Raw genomic sequence first — 14839 nt, 5'->3', positions numbered from 1 at the left:
TTTTATAAAACTTTTAACTTTTTCTTCTTCCTTCTTTTTTTTTTTTTTTTAAAAATTATCTTCTTTCTTTAATTCACCTTTAAAAACATATTTTCTGGACCCAGTTTTGTTTTCTATGGCTTTATATATTTTGTTTTTTCATTTCTTCTTATATCATTTTTTTTTTTAAATTTTCATTCAATTCTAGCCAAGAAGAAAAAAAGCATATATGGGCCAATACATTTAGATAAGGCAAAATTGACCTTTCAAGAAATCAAATCCACCATTTGGGAAAATATGAAATTTGGAACAAGCTATCTGGTTCAAACATAGTATGCTAATATTTCACTTAGCTCCTTGATGTGAAATGTTAGATCTGCCCACCAGCTTTTATTCCCCATTATTGATCATCTACATTTGCAGTAAAATTCAGCACTGATGAAATGGAAAACCCTGTACAAATGTGTTTTAATTATCTCTTTTCTTCTGTGTTTCGTTGTCTCGTGTCTTCATGCCATTTCTTATAAAGATGCGGTCCTTCATTCTTAGCAAAACTATGAATGACGTTGAAACAATTATATGACAAATATGATTGATTACTTTATTATTTTTAAGGAAACAAGTTTTTTGCCTCTAAACAAGGTTAGGTCTTTTCTGTTTAGATTTAAGCAACCTTGCATCTTGTTATTTCCCTGTTTTTGCATTGAAAAATGGACACAGCATCCCAATGGATTTAGTTGGCTTTTTCATGGAACTTTACATGACTCAACATTACATATTGCTTATACTTCATTAAACATGGAAGTAATGTCACTACCTCATTTAATCATTGCTCCATCATAAAATGCCTTTCTATATAAAGAAAATGATGTTTCGGATGAAGACATATGACATATGATTATTGGTATATCTTAATGTGTTAATCGAAGTATTTGGGCTCTTTCTGGGTATCCTTCCAAACAGCTACCCAGAAGAATAATTTACTTTCCCCCCCCCCCCCCCCCCCCCCACAATTTATAGCAAAGCCTAATGCTATTATAAGCAATGAGATTTGAATATCTTTGCACTTTCAGTGAAAGATTTGAGATGGTTTTTAGGCAGGGAATGAATGCATATTATAATTCAGACCATGATTACTTTGTTAAAAGTCAAGCATGACTGCAGGAGATGGTGTTACATACCTCATATTTCAATTTGACATATTATTTGAGAAATATTTTTATTTCAACAGTGAATTTTTTATATTTTGTACAAAATCATTTAGCTTTTAACATAGACCAGCTTATCCAACAGTGGAAAATACCACTTTGTTTGGCTTTTGATTATGTGACAATAGGAGCAAATGGATAGTTTTAGTTCACAACTCAATAGCATGCAATATAAAGAGCTTAGTGATGTGCCAAGGAGTAACTTGTTTTCAGTGACGTGCGGTCAGCTTTAGGGCTGGTGAGGCAGCTTTTTAGACTTGTGGACTTCAACTCCCAGAATTCCACAGCCAGGCATGCTCAGTTCCGATTTAAAGCGACAGCATTTTTCCCCCTTGCAAAATAAGTTTTCCCATTTTTTTTCTTCTCCCTCCCCCTCCTTCCTCCCTCTCTCCCTCCCTCCCGCTCTCTCAAACAGACACACACACAGAGAGAAGTTGGATCCCTCTCTCACTCACTCACTCTCAAACACAAACACAGAAGTTGGATTGGATATATTTTCCAAAGGCTTGAAAGCAGCTCCTCTGCCATACCCCCCCCTTCCCCTCCTGCCTTCCGATCAAACTTTTTGAATTCCTCCCCCCTCCCCACACATGCACCTTTTCCAGCTGTTTCAGAGATGATTTCAACTCTGCTTCTGCCTGCCCTGCCCTCCCCGCATGAAAGGTCAAAGCTCTGAGTCAGACTGAGCTAGTTGCTCCCAGAGAACTCTAAAAAGCCTCTAAAAATGCCCTCTACAGGAGGCGAGAGAACCACGTGCCTCCTTTGCATACAATTTTTTTCGCTTTTTAAACCCTTGCTTAACTCTTAAAAGGCGAAAAATTGCTTATGCACAGGAGGCCCCTATTTCTCTGGCCTCCTCCTATAGTTAACACTAAGCACTGTTCCAAGTCACTGTGAATCTGGTAGCAACTACCTTGGCTTTAATTATTTTTAAAAAAAATCTTTAAAATTCTTTCCTTTTCCGCATGACTGGTGAGGCCACGCCTCCCCTGCCTCTAGTGACTGCACGTCCCTGGTTGTTTTAAAATAAAACGTAGAGGGAATGCATATATTATACAAACATTCTTAGGTTAGGTTCAGCTCAGCCTCGCAGAATATGAGTAACCCCAGGACTGCAACCTTGAATTATAAAATGCAATTACTTTATTTTTCAAACTATAAGATGCACCCCCCACCCACCCAAAAGTGTGGTGGGGGAAAATGTCTGTGTGTCTTATAGAGTGAATATTGCAGGGGGCAAGAGTGGGTTGGTGCAGCACCGATCAGTTGTTCTAGCAGCGGTGAGCGGGCAGCAGGGAATGCGCCATGGTGAACAGGCTGCAGCTGTGGCAAATGGGATGTGGCAGTGGCGAATGGGATGCAGCAGTGGCGAACGGGACACAGTGAATCAGCCGCGGCAACAGTGAGGATGCTAGCCAGATGAATACCAGATGGATGCTCCGAGGCAGAGGCAGATTTTTTTTCTTGTTTTAATTGATTGATTTGATTTAATTGATTTCCTGCTCTAAAGCTAATGTGCATCTTATATCGAGCCGAGGTGACGCAGTGGTTAGGGTGCAGCACTGCAGGCCACTTCAGCTGACTGCTATCTGCAGTTCAGTGGTTCAAATCTCACCGGCTCAAGGTTGACTCAGCCTTCCATCCTTCCGAGGTGGGTGAAATGAGGACCCAGACTGTGGGGGCGATATATGCTGACTCTGTAAACCGCTTAGAGAGGGCTGAAAGCCCTATGAAGCGGTATATAAGTCTAACTGCTATTGCTATTTCTATTGCTATTGCTATTGCAGTTCGGCTGTTCAAATCTCACTGGCTCAAGGTTGACTCAGCCTTCCATCCTTCCGAGGTGGGTGAAATGAGGACCCCGGACTGTGGGGGCGATATGCTGACTCTGTAAACCACTTAGAGAGGGCTGAAAGCCCTATGAAGCGGTATATAAGTCTAACTGCTATTGCTATTGCTAGTCCAGAGCGTCTTATGGTCCAAAAAATATGGTACTCTTACTCAATCTTACTCAAATGTTAGTTCATAAGTACAGTATTTGTAGTACAGAAAACTGGGGGAAAAACCAAGCAACCCCACATCATTCATTGAGTGAGCAATGGGTAGAACTCATAGAAATGGAACTGAATCAAATTGGAAAAAAAAAGAGAGAAGAATAATGACTAGGTGGCTCAGTGGCTAAGACACTGAGCTTGTCAGTCAGAAAGGTCAGCAATTCGTCATTTCGAATCCCTAGTACAGGTCTCATTCATTTTTTTGCTGAACTGTGAGGGATGAAAAAGTCATTTCCTGAATTACTGCCATTGTGGGTAATTGGTTGTCTTCTTCTTTCTAAGTAAAAGGAGAGTAGAGGGAGTATAAATCTGATTGATTTCCGACAGTCAGCCGATTGAGGAAATTAAGTTAGGGAACAGGGTTATGGCCAAAATTCAGGTAACCACCTGAAGATGGATCACAAGCAGTGATGGGTTTCAAATTTTTTTAAAACCTACTCTGTGGGTGTGGTCTCCTTTGTGGGAGTGGCTTGCCAGCCATGTGACCTGGTGGGAGTGCCTTGCCGGCCATGTGTTTTTTCTCTCTCTCTCTCTCTTTCTCTCTCTCTCTCCTTCCTTTTGTCTCTCTGTCCCTTTTTTCTTTTTTCTTTCATCTCTCTCTCACATCTTTTTCTTTCTTTTTTTATTCATTTATTTCTTCCTTTCTTTCTCTCTCTCTGTCTCTCTCTCCTTCCTTTTGTCTCTCTGTCCCTTTTTTCTTTTTTTCTTTCATCTCTCTCTCACTCTTTTTCTTTCTTTTTTATTCATTTATTTCTTCCCTCCTTTCTTTCTCTCTCTCTCTGTGTCTGTCTGTCTGTCTGTCTGTCTCTCTCTCTCTCTCTGTGTGTGTGTGTGTGTGTGTGGCAGTGGTGGGTTTCAAAAAATTTCGGAACCTCTTCTGTCGGTGTGGCCTGCTTTCCGGGTCCACTGGTGGAACCTCTTCTAACCGGTTCGGTAGATTTGACGAACCGGTTCTACCGAATAGGTGCGAACTGGTAGGAACCCACCTCTGATCACAAGCATGAATAAAATGATAATGACATGGATGCCTAGTTCTCTTGAAAACTGCACTCAAAGTGTATTCATCTATGGTTTTTTTGTCAGATTAAAAAGATGACTGCTGCAAAGATCAGTCCTCTACTTTTTATACATTAATGATCATTAAAGGAGAAAAAGCTTGTATTAGATGTGCAAATAATATAAAGTTGGAAAGAATTAACCATAAATCAGAGAATCTAGGTAAGTTAGAGAAGGGCCAAGGTGGCGCAGTGGTTAAATGCAGCACTGCAGGCTACTGCTAGATCAGCAGTTCAGCGGTTCAAATCTCACCGGCTCAGGGTTGACTCAGCCTTCCATCCTTCCGAGGTGGGTGAAATGAGGACCCAGACTGTTGGGGGGCGATATGCTGACTCTGTAAACTGCTTAGAGAGGGCTGAAAGCCCTATGAAGCGGTATATAAGTCTAACTGCTATTGCTATTGCTATTGCTAAGGGGGCGACAAAGATAACCAGAGACTAGAAATTAGGCCACATGAAGAAAGATTGAAGTTGAGTATGTTTAACCTTGAGAAAAGATTATTGCGGGAGATATGATAGTATTCACTATTTTTAAGTAGAGATTTTGATTCCTGCATTGAACAGAAAGGTTGCCTCTTCCAGTTTTATGACTGTATGAATAAGTTATGTAGGAAATAACACAGAAAAGAAGACTTACTCAAATTGAGTTATTTTCATAGATTACAAATTTTGACTCCTCCCTGAACATGGATATTAGCTTTTGTTAATATTTTTCTTTTCTGTTTTATATGTGTGGTGGTTTGTTGTGTCTTTGCCTTATTCCCTCATGCTTCCTGAGATGGGTCATTGTTTTAAAATGTCCTGACCAGTCAGAAAGTTAAATTTAATAAGTGCAAAGTTTTACACAAAGTGAAGCTATTTTCTTAAGCATCAAATCATTTCTCTGTTATAATAACCAGTTACGGTTGTGCCATCCAGATATATTTATTAATTACGCATGTCTTCTGTTTTTCTAGAAAGGATCTTAAGATTGGTACGTGTCATTCCTCATTTAAATACCAGCCGTGCAATCTAGGTTATGTTCAGAGGTGACATAATCCTGACCATTCATAAATCCATAGAATATGGGCTCAGGTTTCAAGATGACGCCTGACCTCAACATGCAACTTCTTTGAACATCCTCATAATACCTCTTCTTGATAACCTGTGAACTTCCTGCACATTTAGCAACACTTCTCTCATTCACTGCCCCAATGGTAGACTAATCATAATGTCCCAAGGATAGACCAGGCATAATTCATTTGTGGAAAGTTTTAAAATCAGCATTTTCACCCACTGTGATGAACTTTGGTCCAATGCAACTCTTGCATAAACCTTACCTATTTTTTTTTTGCTACTAGGTGTGAAGAAAATTTGTCCTAAAGGCTTCATAGAGTTTGTTGCCGTCATAGATACTCTGAATATATGCCTCTCTCATTTTGTCACGCTTGATGCTCGAGGACAGGGCAGATCAATAGATCAAGCAACATTTGCTTCAGAACTGTCAGTAGACCCAATGAATGTTTAAACATCCATGGGGGCTTTCTCTCTCCCCTCTCTCCCACCCTCCCTTTTGGGTTTTCTTTGAAGGTTGCCAGACTTATGAAGAGCATATGACTTCCAACCAAGAGGGAAACAAATGCAAGAACGTGGTGAATTTGGGAGCCATTCGGCAAGGCATGAAGCGGTTTCAATTTCTCTTAAACTGCTGTGAACCAGGAACAATCCCTGATGCTTCTATTCTTGCAGCTGCTCTTGATCTTGTAAGTCTCTATTCACTCGTTTACGGGTTCTGTTTATAATATTGAAGACTCTGGCTTGTGCTGGAGTATGGTAACTGCTGGGAGAGAGAAAACTAGAAAACGATGGGAATACTAATGCTAAGCACAATGACTAATACATTTTTTTTAATCCATCTGTAATTACGGTATGTCTTTCATTTTATTTGGATTTACGCTATGCCTAATGAAAACAATTCTTTTCTTATTCAAGCTCCACTTGTCACAACTCCACTTACCAAGCCTCTTATACAGTTATGTCATTTATAACTCTGACTAGACTAATTCCACGGAGTTCAGTTGATGTTATCAATAGTTAACACAAACCTATCAGCTATGAGCCTCAAATTATTCTCTGGAAAGTAAAGGGATAGCAATTTGAGGAAGTTTTCAGTATATTCTGCTTTATGAGTTATTTAAAGCCTGGGATTTGTGGATCCAAGGGATAAATAATCCATATCCCGTATAGATTGGAATCCAAAGAATCATTGTGCAAGGTACTTTTTGCTATTCTCTCATCTCATCCACCATTAATGCTCCTCACCAATTGCTGATTTTACAGCGATTGCCATTTAACATAGTATTTTGATGTTTAAAACCTTTGGTGTTGCATGATATATTTTGTAAGTAATTCTACCTATGCAGACATGTTCCCAATCACTAGCATCCTCAAGTCAGTAGTTCCTCAGGGATACGTTTTGACTTATTTCTCAAGCTCTGTTAGGATGTAGTTAGATTTAGGTTCATTTGGGATGACATTGAGAAAATAAGGTGTGAATTTTCTCTTTTGCACCCCTGTTTTCTCCTGACTGTGTTTTATTGCCTTCTATGTAATTGTACCAGTAGTCCCACATCTCAAGACATTACAGCAGAGGTGGGTTCCTACCAGTTCGCACCTATTCGGTAGAACCGGTTCGTCAAATCTACCGAACCGGTTAGAAGAGGTTCCACCAGTGGACCCGGAAAGCAGGCCACACCTACAGAAGAGGCTCCAAAAAATTTTGAAACCCACCACTGGTGGGTGTGTAATGTCCCGCAGTTATCTATGCATTAATAATGATCTAGTAATATTTCCTTATACATTTTAGGGACCTTTCCTTACATAATTGGTGTTTTCTTTCATACTTTGGGATTTCTAATTCTGGTTTCCATTAGTTGGCAATTGCTAAAACCAATCCCACGTGAAAAAGTATTGAAAGCCTTCTTGATTTTAATTGTCAATTATTTATTCCTGCGCATTGCAATATTTATTCATTTACATATCTCTGTTTTTCCACTGTTGTGCAAACACAATTCCAGCAGCTGCTAACATGTGTAAAATTAAATATATATTATACTCCCTTTCAAATAGCCAACAAATATTTCTGGTTTTAATTCCATATCTTGCTTACGATTGCTTCTAACCACTAACTTCTGAATAGCTACTTGGACCGACCTAAGTACTAATTCATAATTTCATATCCGGTCACATGGGCGGCAAGCACTCACATCCGGTCACATGGGTGGCAAGCCACTCCCACAAAGGAGGCCACACCCACAGAGTAGGTTCCAACATTTTTGAAACCCACCACTGCATTACAGTAAATATAGACTGAAGCCTGAAGTATATATAGGCTGAAGTTGAGGCCTAACACCACTACTGCCACTCAAAAAGCTCACCTCAGAGTATTTTGGGAGACATTTTGGTTAAAGCACAAAAACTAGGGGGAAAAAAGGAGATGGTGAATTCTGGTCCCACTGTAGGCATGAATGCTATCTGGCTGATCTTGGGCCAGTCACTCTGTCTCAGCCCAACCCATCTCACAGGATGGTTTTTAGGGAAAATACGAGGAGGGGGGAATATTAGGTATTCCCTGTCTTGAGTTATTTAGAAAGATAGGTTAATGAACAAATAAATAAATATATCCCTGAGGCAACATGAGCCTTGGGGAATGGCACAATGTTCCTGTGGCTCAGCGCTCTCCAGGATCTGGAGACCATTTTCTCCCCAGGCAGTCTTCTCTTTCTGTTGACAGGCCTCTGCGGACTACCAGAGGCACTTCTGGATCAAACCAGGTCTTTGTTTTGAAGGGGAACTGTGCAATCTCTGAAAACTACACAAAAGCAGGCACCATTCTCATGCAATTTTCAGGGGCTCCAGAGATTATGCGAGAGCACATCCCATTCTCCTGCAGCCTTCACGGCCTTCAAAAATCATGCGAGAATGAGGCACGATTGGGCTAGAGCCATTGTTGGGTGGTGTGTCATCTTTGACACTTGTGATGGAAGATTCACCATATCCTCTAGACATTTTGAATTCTCTAGACCAGTGGTCTCCAACGTTGGCAACTTTAATACTTGTGGACTTCAACTCCCAGAGTTCCTCAGCCAGCAAAGCTGGCTGAGGAACTCTGGGAGTTGAAGTCCACAGGTCTTAAAGTTGCCAAGGTTGGAGACCATTGCTCTAGACATTCAGGTCCCTTCATTTGAGGAAAGCAACTAGACTTTCCTCCTTCTCTCTTGCTCTGCCTTAATTTCATGTTGCCTTTACATGCGGACAGCCATTAAAAAAAAGCATGCTAATATCTAGAGAAGAGTTTCCGGAATATTCACCAAGGAAACCTTCTGCAAGTCTCCTGGTATGAAACACCACCCCATCCCACCCCGCCCCGCCACATACATTTTTGATTACTTTATATTTTTCTTAGAGAATACTTTTTCTGATTTGTAACCTTGTTTTCAGTGCTTAGGAGAATGTTCATCAATATTGTACCAATGAGGGTCCTATTGACACCCACTCTATGAAGAAGCAACAGCAATTATTTGTGAGGGGCAAGAGGAGATCAAATACCCACATGCCTAATCCCTCTCCTTGCATTGTACAGGTGACATCTTACAAGTGTCTGAAGAGGGCTTAAGTGATATTGGTATCCCTGATCACATTATGTTTGTCCTTTCTGCAATGCAGAATAAGAGGTCCTATATCCTTCTGGCTTCTTATGCATATACCTAGGAAATGTTAGCAGGAGGAATTCAGACCTTCTGGCTTTCAAGGGAACATGTTACATAGGGAGGCAAAGATCCGTTTCCCAGAGTCCAAGTCCTTGTGTTTCCTCTGTAAGCACTTTCTGTGGGATCCCTATGTCCACCCAGAAAGCTGCTTGCTTCATTCCAAGATGATTCTCATTAACTCCAATGAATGCTGCAATTCTCTCAGGAACTATACAAGTCTGCATACTCTGAAGCATAAATTAACTTTAACTTTCCTAATGACAATCAACTCTTTTTCCCTCTCCCCAAATTCTGAAGTTTTTTCTCTATCCTTTGATCTACGTGTTCAATTCATTATTCAGAAACTTTTTGCCATTATATGAAGCTGTCAAAGAAAGTGGTGGTTTTTATGTTTATTGCTGTTTTCACCATCTTTAAGCTACATTGTACAAATACTGTAATAGCAGCAGGAGGCAGCTACGTAAGCAAATTATGAGGAAAATGTGCATCTCATTTTGAATTTTGCAGCCTTGCCTTGCTTTGTTTCTGTGGACAATGAAAGTGGGTACTTATGGTTCTTTTCAGCTATGCAGCTTGTGGCTAAGTCATTTCTCTTCATTTGTGATGTGTTTCTCTGTGGTGTGAGTTCATCCTTATCCATTCTGTCAAACATCTTCATCTTTCTTCTCTTGCTGCTTCTTCAGATTGCTCTGGGTGTAAGGTAAGCTACTGTAACGCCTTTGCATAATGTTCTGAGATTCAGCATGTTGACCCTAATTGTAATGTGGATTACATTTGTTTCATATAATTTGAGCCAACAGAAAGCCATATCATGGATCCTCAGTTGAGATAAGACCTTGAGGCATTAGATGTAGTTGAAATAGCTCTTGTGATAAAGGTTTGAGGGCTGATGCTTAGAACTGTAGAGAAGAGCCAAGCATTTCAATCAAAACTATGTTCAATTGAACAGAAAAAAAGCAGATATGACTCCCCCACTGTCCCCTTTGGATCTGTGGAGATAGATTTACATTCAGAGTTACAGATTCATTTTTTTCCATTTAATTTTAAATTTTCACATTACTTAAACTTTTAAATACATAAGCATTGGTAGTTGCAGATTCGATTGTTGAGCTAATATGGGCTGGCTCAACACAGAATTGTAGGTATAATGGCCTCTTTGGGTTGCACAACATAACAGAAGAGTAAATATAAAGAATAATTAATTTTATATTTATAAAAATATAAACATTAAACTCACTCTTCGTCTTACTGCAGCTAAGGAGGCATAAGAGAAAAAAATCTTTTGTATTTGCCTTGTTTGCTCCAGTGAAATTAGTCAACGTGAAACAAGATGGGGAAGTTCAGCTTTTTTGCAGGCAAGAAGGAAATTCTTATGTCAATCAGGAAGTTTAGTGGAAAAAAAGAAATGTAATGATTATTTACAGTGTGAGTTCGTGTATTAATTACATGAATTAAATAATACTGATTCTCATTTGGTAATAGCTAGATACAAATGCAGGCTCCGTTGGATTTATGTATGAAAGCAGACAAATCTGGCATCATGTTGTTTGGATTAAGTAACAAAGAGCTGAAGCACACTGAGTACTGAACGTGTATGAAACTGGATTATGCGGTTGTTCGGTGTGATGTGAATAAACCCTAGATTCCCCTTCTCCCCGTGTGTATTGTGTAATTATGCATTGCTTTGTCTGTGCCATAGTTTGAGTTGAATTCCACTCATTTGCCAATATATTTGTGCAAATTTTGAAAAAAAAATCTCTATGGATTATAGAGATTGGAGAAAAATCCTTCAGTTTACAATTTAATCTGAAGTTACCTAATTTGCATTTCCAGAACTATATACAAAATAAAATGTGTAATATTTTAATGACAACATTTTTCAAGATTGTTCTTTTTGTTTTTGTTCTATGAACAGGAACAAAAATGTGTTTAGTGGTGGAAATAATGTTCCAAAGCTGATTATAACTGATGTATAACTATATATGTTTTGGAAAGTATATACAAAACAGGTATATACAGTATATGCATTTGAAAATGCAAATTTAATTTCCACGTTACCTCTAATTAATTAATAAATTAATGGGATATTACAAATTAACTTTCAGCAGACAGATTAGTCCCTCTGTAATAAAAGAAGGAAGGGAGAATAATCAAAATAGCTTTTATTGTACTGACAAATTATGAATTGGTATTGCCTTGGAATGAACTGATCTAATATTTGATTCCTTTTATTAGTTTTATTGTTTTAAATGTGATTTTGTATTGTGTAAAACCGCCTTGAGCAAATAGGCGTCAATATAAATTCAATAAATAAATAAAAATAAATAAGCGGTAATAATTGGTAAAATTCTCATTTTTACAGACTCATGTTTCTTACAAACAATATATTAACATTTGAAAAATGTATTTATTTTTATTCTTTTCCTTGATTTTTGTAGCAATCTCATTTATATTAGTATAAAATAGTGCAAAACTTTAGTTTTTTTAGTATCCTATCCTTTAATATCTCTTGGAATACTAATTATTGTTTTAGAAAATATTTTTTATTGAAAAAGTCTGGTCATAATACATTGTCTTTTACAGTTTAGATCCATGGTAGTCAGCCTGGTCCCTACCGCCCACTTGTGGGTGTTCCAGCATTCATGGTGGGCGGTAGGGTTTTGTCCATACTGAAGCGTTTTCCTTTTTTAAATGTAATTGACTTCCCTACTTTATAAATCACCGTACTGTGGAACTGGTGGGCGGTTAGAAAATTTTACTACTAACAGAGATACAAAAGTGGGCGGTAGGTATAAAAAGGTTGACTACTCCTGGTTTAGATCAGTGGTTCCCAAACTTGGCAACTTTAAGACTTGTGGACTTCAACTCCCAGAATTCTCCAGCCAGCTGGCTGGAGAATTCTGGGAGTTGAAGTCCACAAGTCTTAAAGTTGCCAAGTTTGGGAACCACTGGTTTAGATGAAGCCATTATTGTGTACCTCCTATCAATACATTTTGAACATTGCTCAAGTGCCAAAAGAGGCTGTTTAGTTTAGTTTAGTTTTGGTTTTAATAACATTTATATGCGCCCGATCCCGAAGGACTCCGGGGCTTACAACACAACAATAATCAAAGAAAAAAAAATAAATACAGGGAAGAAAAATAGATATAAAATAACACATCATGCACTCTAATCTGAATGGGGCTGGACGTATTTTAGGGTCAACAGCCCCAGGCCTCCGGCTGCCCTTCTTAACTGATAAGCCCGATAGGTCCAAGTTATCTATAATATTTGTTTCATTTACATTTGCTTGAAACAGCATTGTACTTTTTTAAAATAAAATAAAAATGAAACGTGACCCACAGAGTCTTTACGCTGTTTTTTTTCAACCTGCTAGTTTTCATCTTAAGGATATTCTGGTAATGCATTTTAGGAAGCACCAGTGGTGGCAAGGGCAGCCCTTTTCCTGGAATGTGCTCGCTTGTTCACCGCTGCAACCGGGGCAACTGGCCAGAATGGATGAAGGGGCATCATGTGAATATTACTAAGAAAGGCCTTTCTCGCGGGCGCTCTCCGATCGTGGGGAATAAACGAAACCAGAAGTTACAGTGGAGCGCAGCCAAGCTCTTCTACCAGTGGGAGAAGTAAGTTTCAGTCTTTCCTCTCACCTTCTCTCCCTCCTTTTCTTACCAGTCAGCATTATTATATTACTATTATTACTATTATTACTATTATTACTATTATTACTATTATTACTATTATTACTATTAGTACTATTAGTACTATTAGTACTATTAGTACTATTAGTACTATTATTACTATTATTACTATTATTACTATTATTACTATTATTACTATTATTATACAATTGTATCACAGCGGCCAGTTGTTTCGCTGGATTTGGCATTGGTTACTAGTCGGGCCCCACCCAGGGCCTAGGACGTCATAACGTATTTTCGTAATATGCGTGCAGATCCAAGCAGTGCGGCTTTTTGCATTTGACTGATGGTGATTTTGTCAATTTTTAACTGTTTTAAATGTAATTCCAGTGCTTTTGGAATAGCACCCAGTGTGCCAATTACCACTGGAATTACCACTGCTGTCTGTGCCATAGTCGTTGAATTTTGATTTTAAGTCCTGGTATTTCGCTATTTTTTTCATGTTCCTTCTCGGCGACCCTGCTATCACCTGGTATTGCGATGTCTATGATTGTGACCTTATTTTTCTCAACCAGTGTGATGTCTGGTGTATTATGCGCCAGTATTTTGTCCGTTTGTATGCGGAAATCCCACAAGATCTTGACCATCTGATTTTCGGTGACTTTTTCAGGCTGATGTTCCCACCAGTTTGTTGATGTTTTAATATTATAATGTTTGCACAAATTCCCATGATCATTTGTGCTACTGAATTGTGTGAGCAATTTAAAATCAGTCAGCGCGATTTTTTTACAGCAGCTGAGTATGTGATCAACACTATTCATCAGCTCCTTTGCAAAGTCTGCATTTGGCATCATCAGAGGATTTTTCAATTTTGGCCTTAATGGCATTATTGTTGTTGTTGTTGTTGTTGTTATTGTTAAATATACCAGTCAGTCAAATTATTATGTTCTGAATAATCCACGGGCTTTCTGATTTGTACTAATCTATCTTCTTACAGTTTTGTCAGACACACATTTTAGGTACCCTAACAAGGTTACTTAAATGATTCCACTTTTCTGCCTGAAAAGTTAAGATCAGTGGCTCCGGTTCTTTTCCAGGTTTTCTACTATTAGAAAGAAACAAGATTTGTTCACAGCAGGCTTTGTCATTCTAAATGTTTTGTTTTTACACCCTCTCCACAGCAGTGAACTCAATTTCCTGTTTTATTTAGTAAGTTATTCATAGATTTACAAGTTACTGTCAAAAAACCCCCACTGATCAGAGTTAATTAAAAATTCAATACAAAAGTTTGGTCATTTCTTTTGCCTTAGGCAAGCTATTTTTCATTGGGGACAATAGCATTTATCCAATATACAGGGTTGTGGAAAGGATTACAGAAAAATGCGGACTTTCAAGGAAGCAGTGGCAGATTTAAAATAGTTTTGTTGAGGAGAATCAAATGAGTGAGGTGGAACAAGGAGTCAACAAATGGATTAGCTCTTCAGAATCTCTCTCCAGATAAAGGAGAGAATTTGGGATTGCCCACAAGTACTCCATACGTTGACTCCCTGCAAGGAGACCATAATACAGCAATCTTGAGCAGGCTTTAAAGCTCTGGCAGCTGAGGTAAAGCCTTCCTTGCCCAAACCACTGAGTTTGCACACTTCTTTCTTAATTATTCTAAAAATGGCTTGTTAACAGCTTTTTGGATATTAAGAACCTTCACAAAGGCAAATTTCATTACTCTGGGTGCATTCCCTTTCAATTTTGCTGAAGGAAGTTTAGGCAATGACTTATTTTTTTTCATATTTTTGCAAAGTTTGTATTTTGCATGCGCAGAACAATTTTCCATTACAACAATTATTATTATTTTTTCACTTTTTAAGGTACAGACCTTTTTATTTGCAAATGCGCACACACGCAGAGCCGAACCAGCTGTAATGCCGGCAGCAACCCACTCCTGATTTACACTGACATTAAACAAAATGCCCACTCTGGTTGAATGATGAAAAATATATTGAAAATATATGATACATTTTCTTCCCATTACATAACTGTCTACAAATAATTATACACTTTCCCATCTCTATTTAATAAAAATACATATTACATAAAAGGTGTTCCTGATGTGGAAATCTATTTATTAGTCAAATCTCTGTTAAGCATCTTTTATTGTCT

At 38.5% G+C, this 14839-nt stretch overlaps 1 protein-coding gene across 1 annotated transcript in view; it reads left to right on the top strand.

Annotated features, from left to right (window-relative positions):
- The window catches only part of UNC80 (unc-80 homolog, NALCN channel complex subunit), a 160047-nt gene that overhangs the window by 50205 nt on the left and 95003 nt on the right, over positions 1-14839 (top strand). Inside the window, 3 exon segments of the mRNA XM_032222422.1 lie at positions 5866-6038; positions 12457-12502; positions 12505-12663. Of these exon segments, the coding sequence (XP_032078313.1) occupies positions 5866-6038; positions 12457-12502; positions 12505-12663 (378 nt within the window).

Source organism: Thamnophis elegans, chromosome 1, assembly GCF_009769535.1.
Source record: "Thamnophis elegans isolate rThaEle1 chromosome 1, rThaEle1.pri, whole genome shotgun sequence".
In the NCBI taxonomy this organism is placed as follows: domain Eukaryota; kingdom Metazoa; phylum Chordata; class Lepidosauria; order Squamata; family Colubridae; genus Thamnophis; species Thamnophis elegans.
The sequence above is the reverse complement of the archived record's forward strand: the minus strand, read 5'-3'. Positions and strand labels throughout refer to the sequence as shown.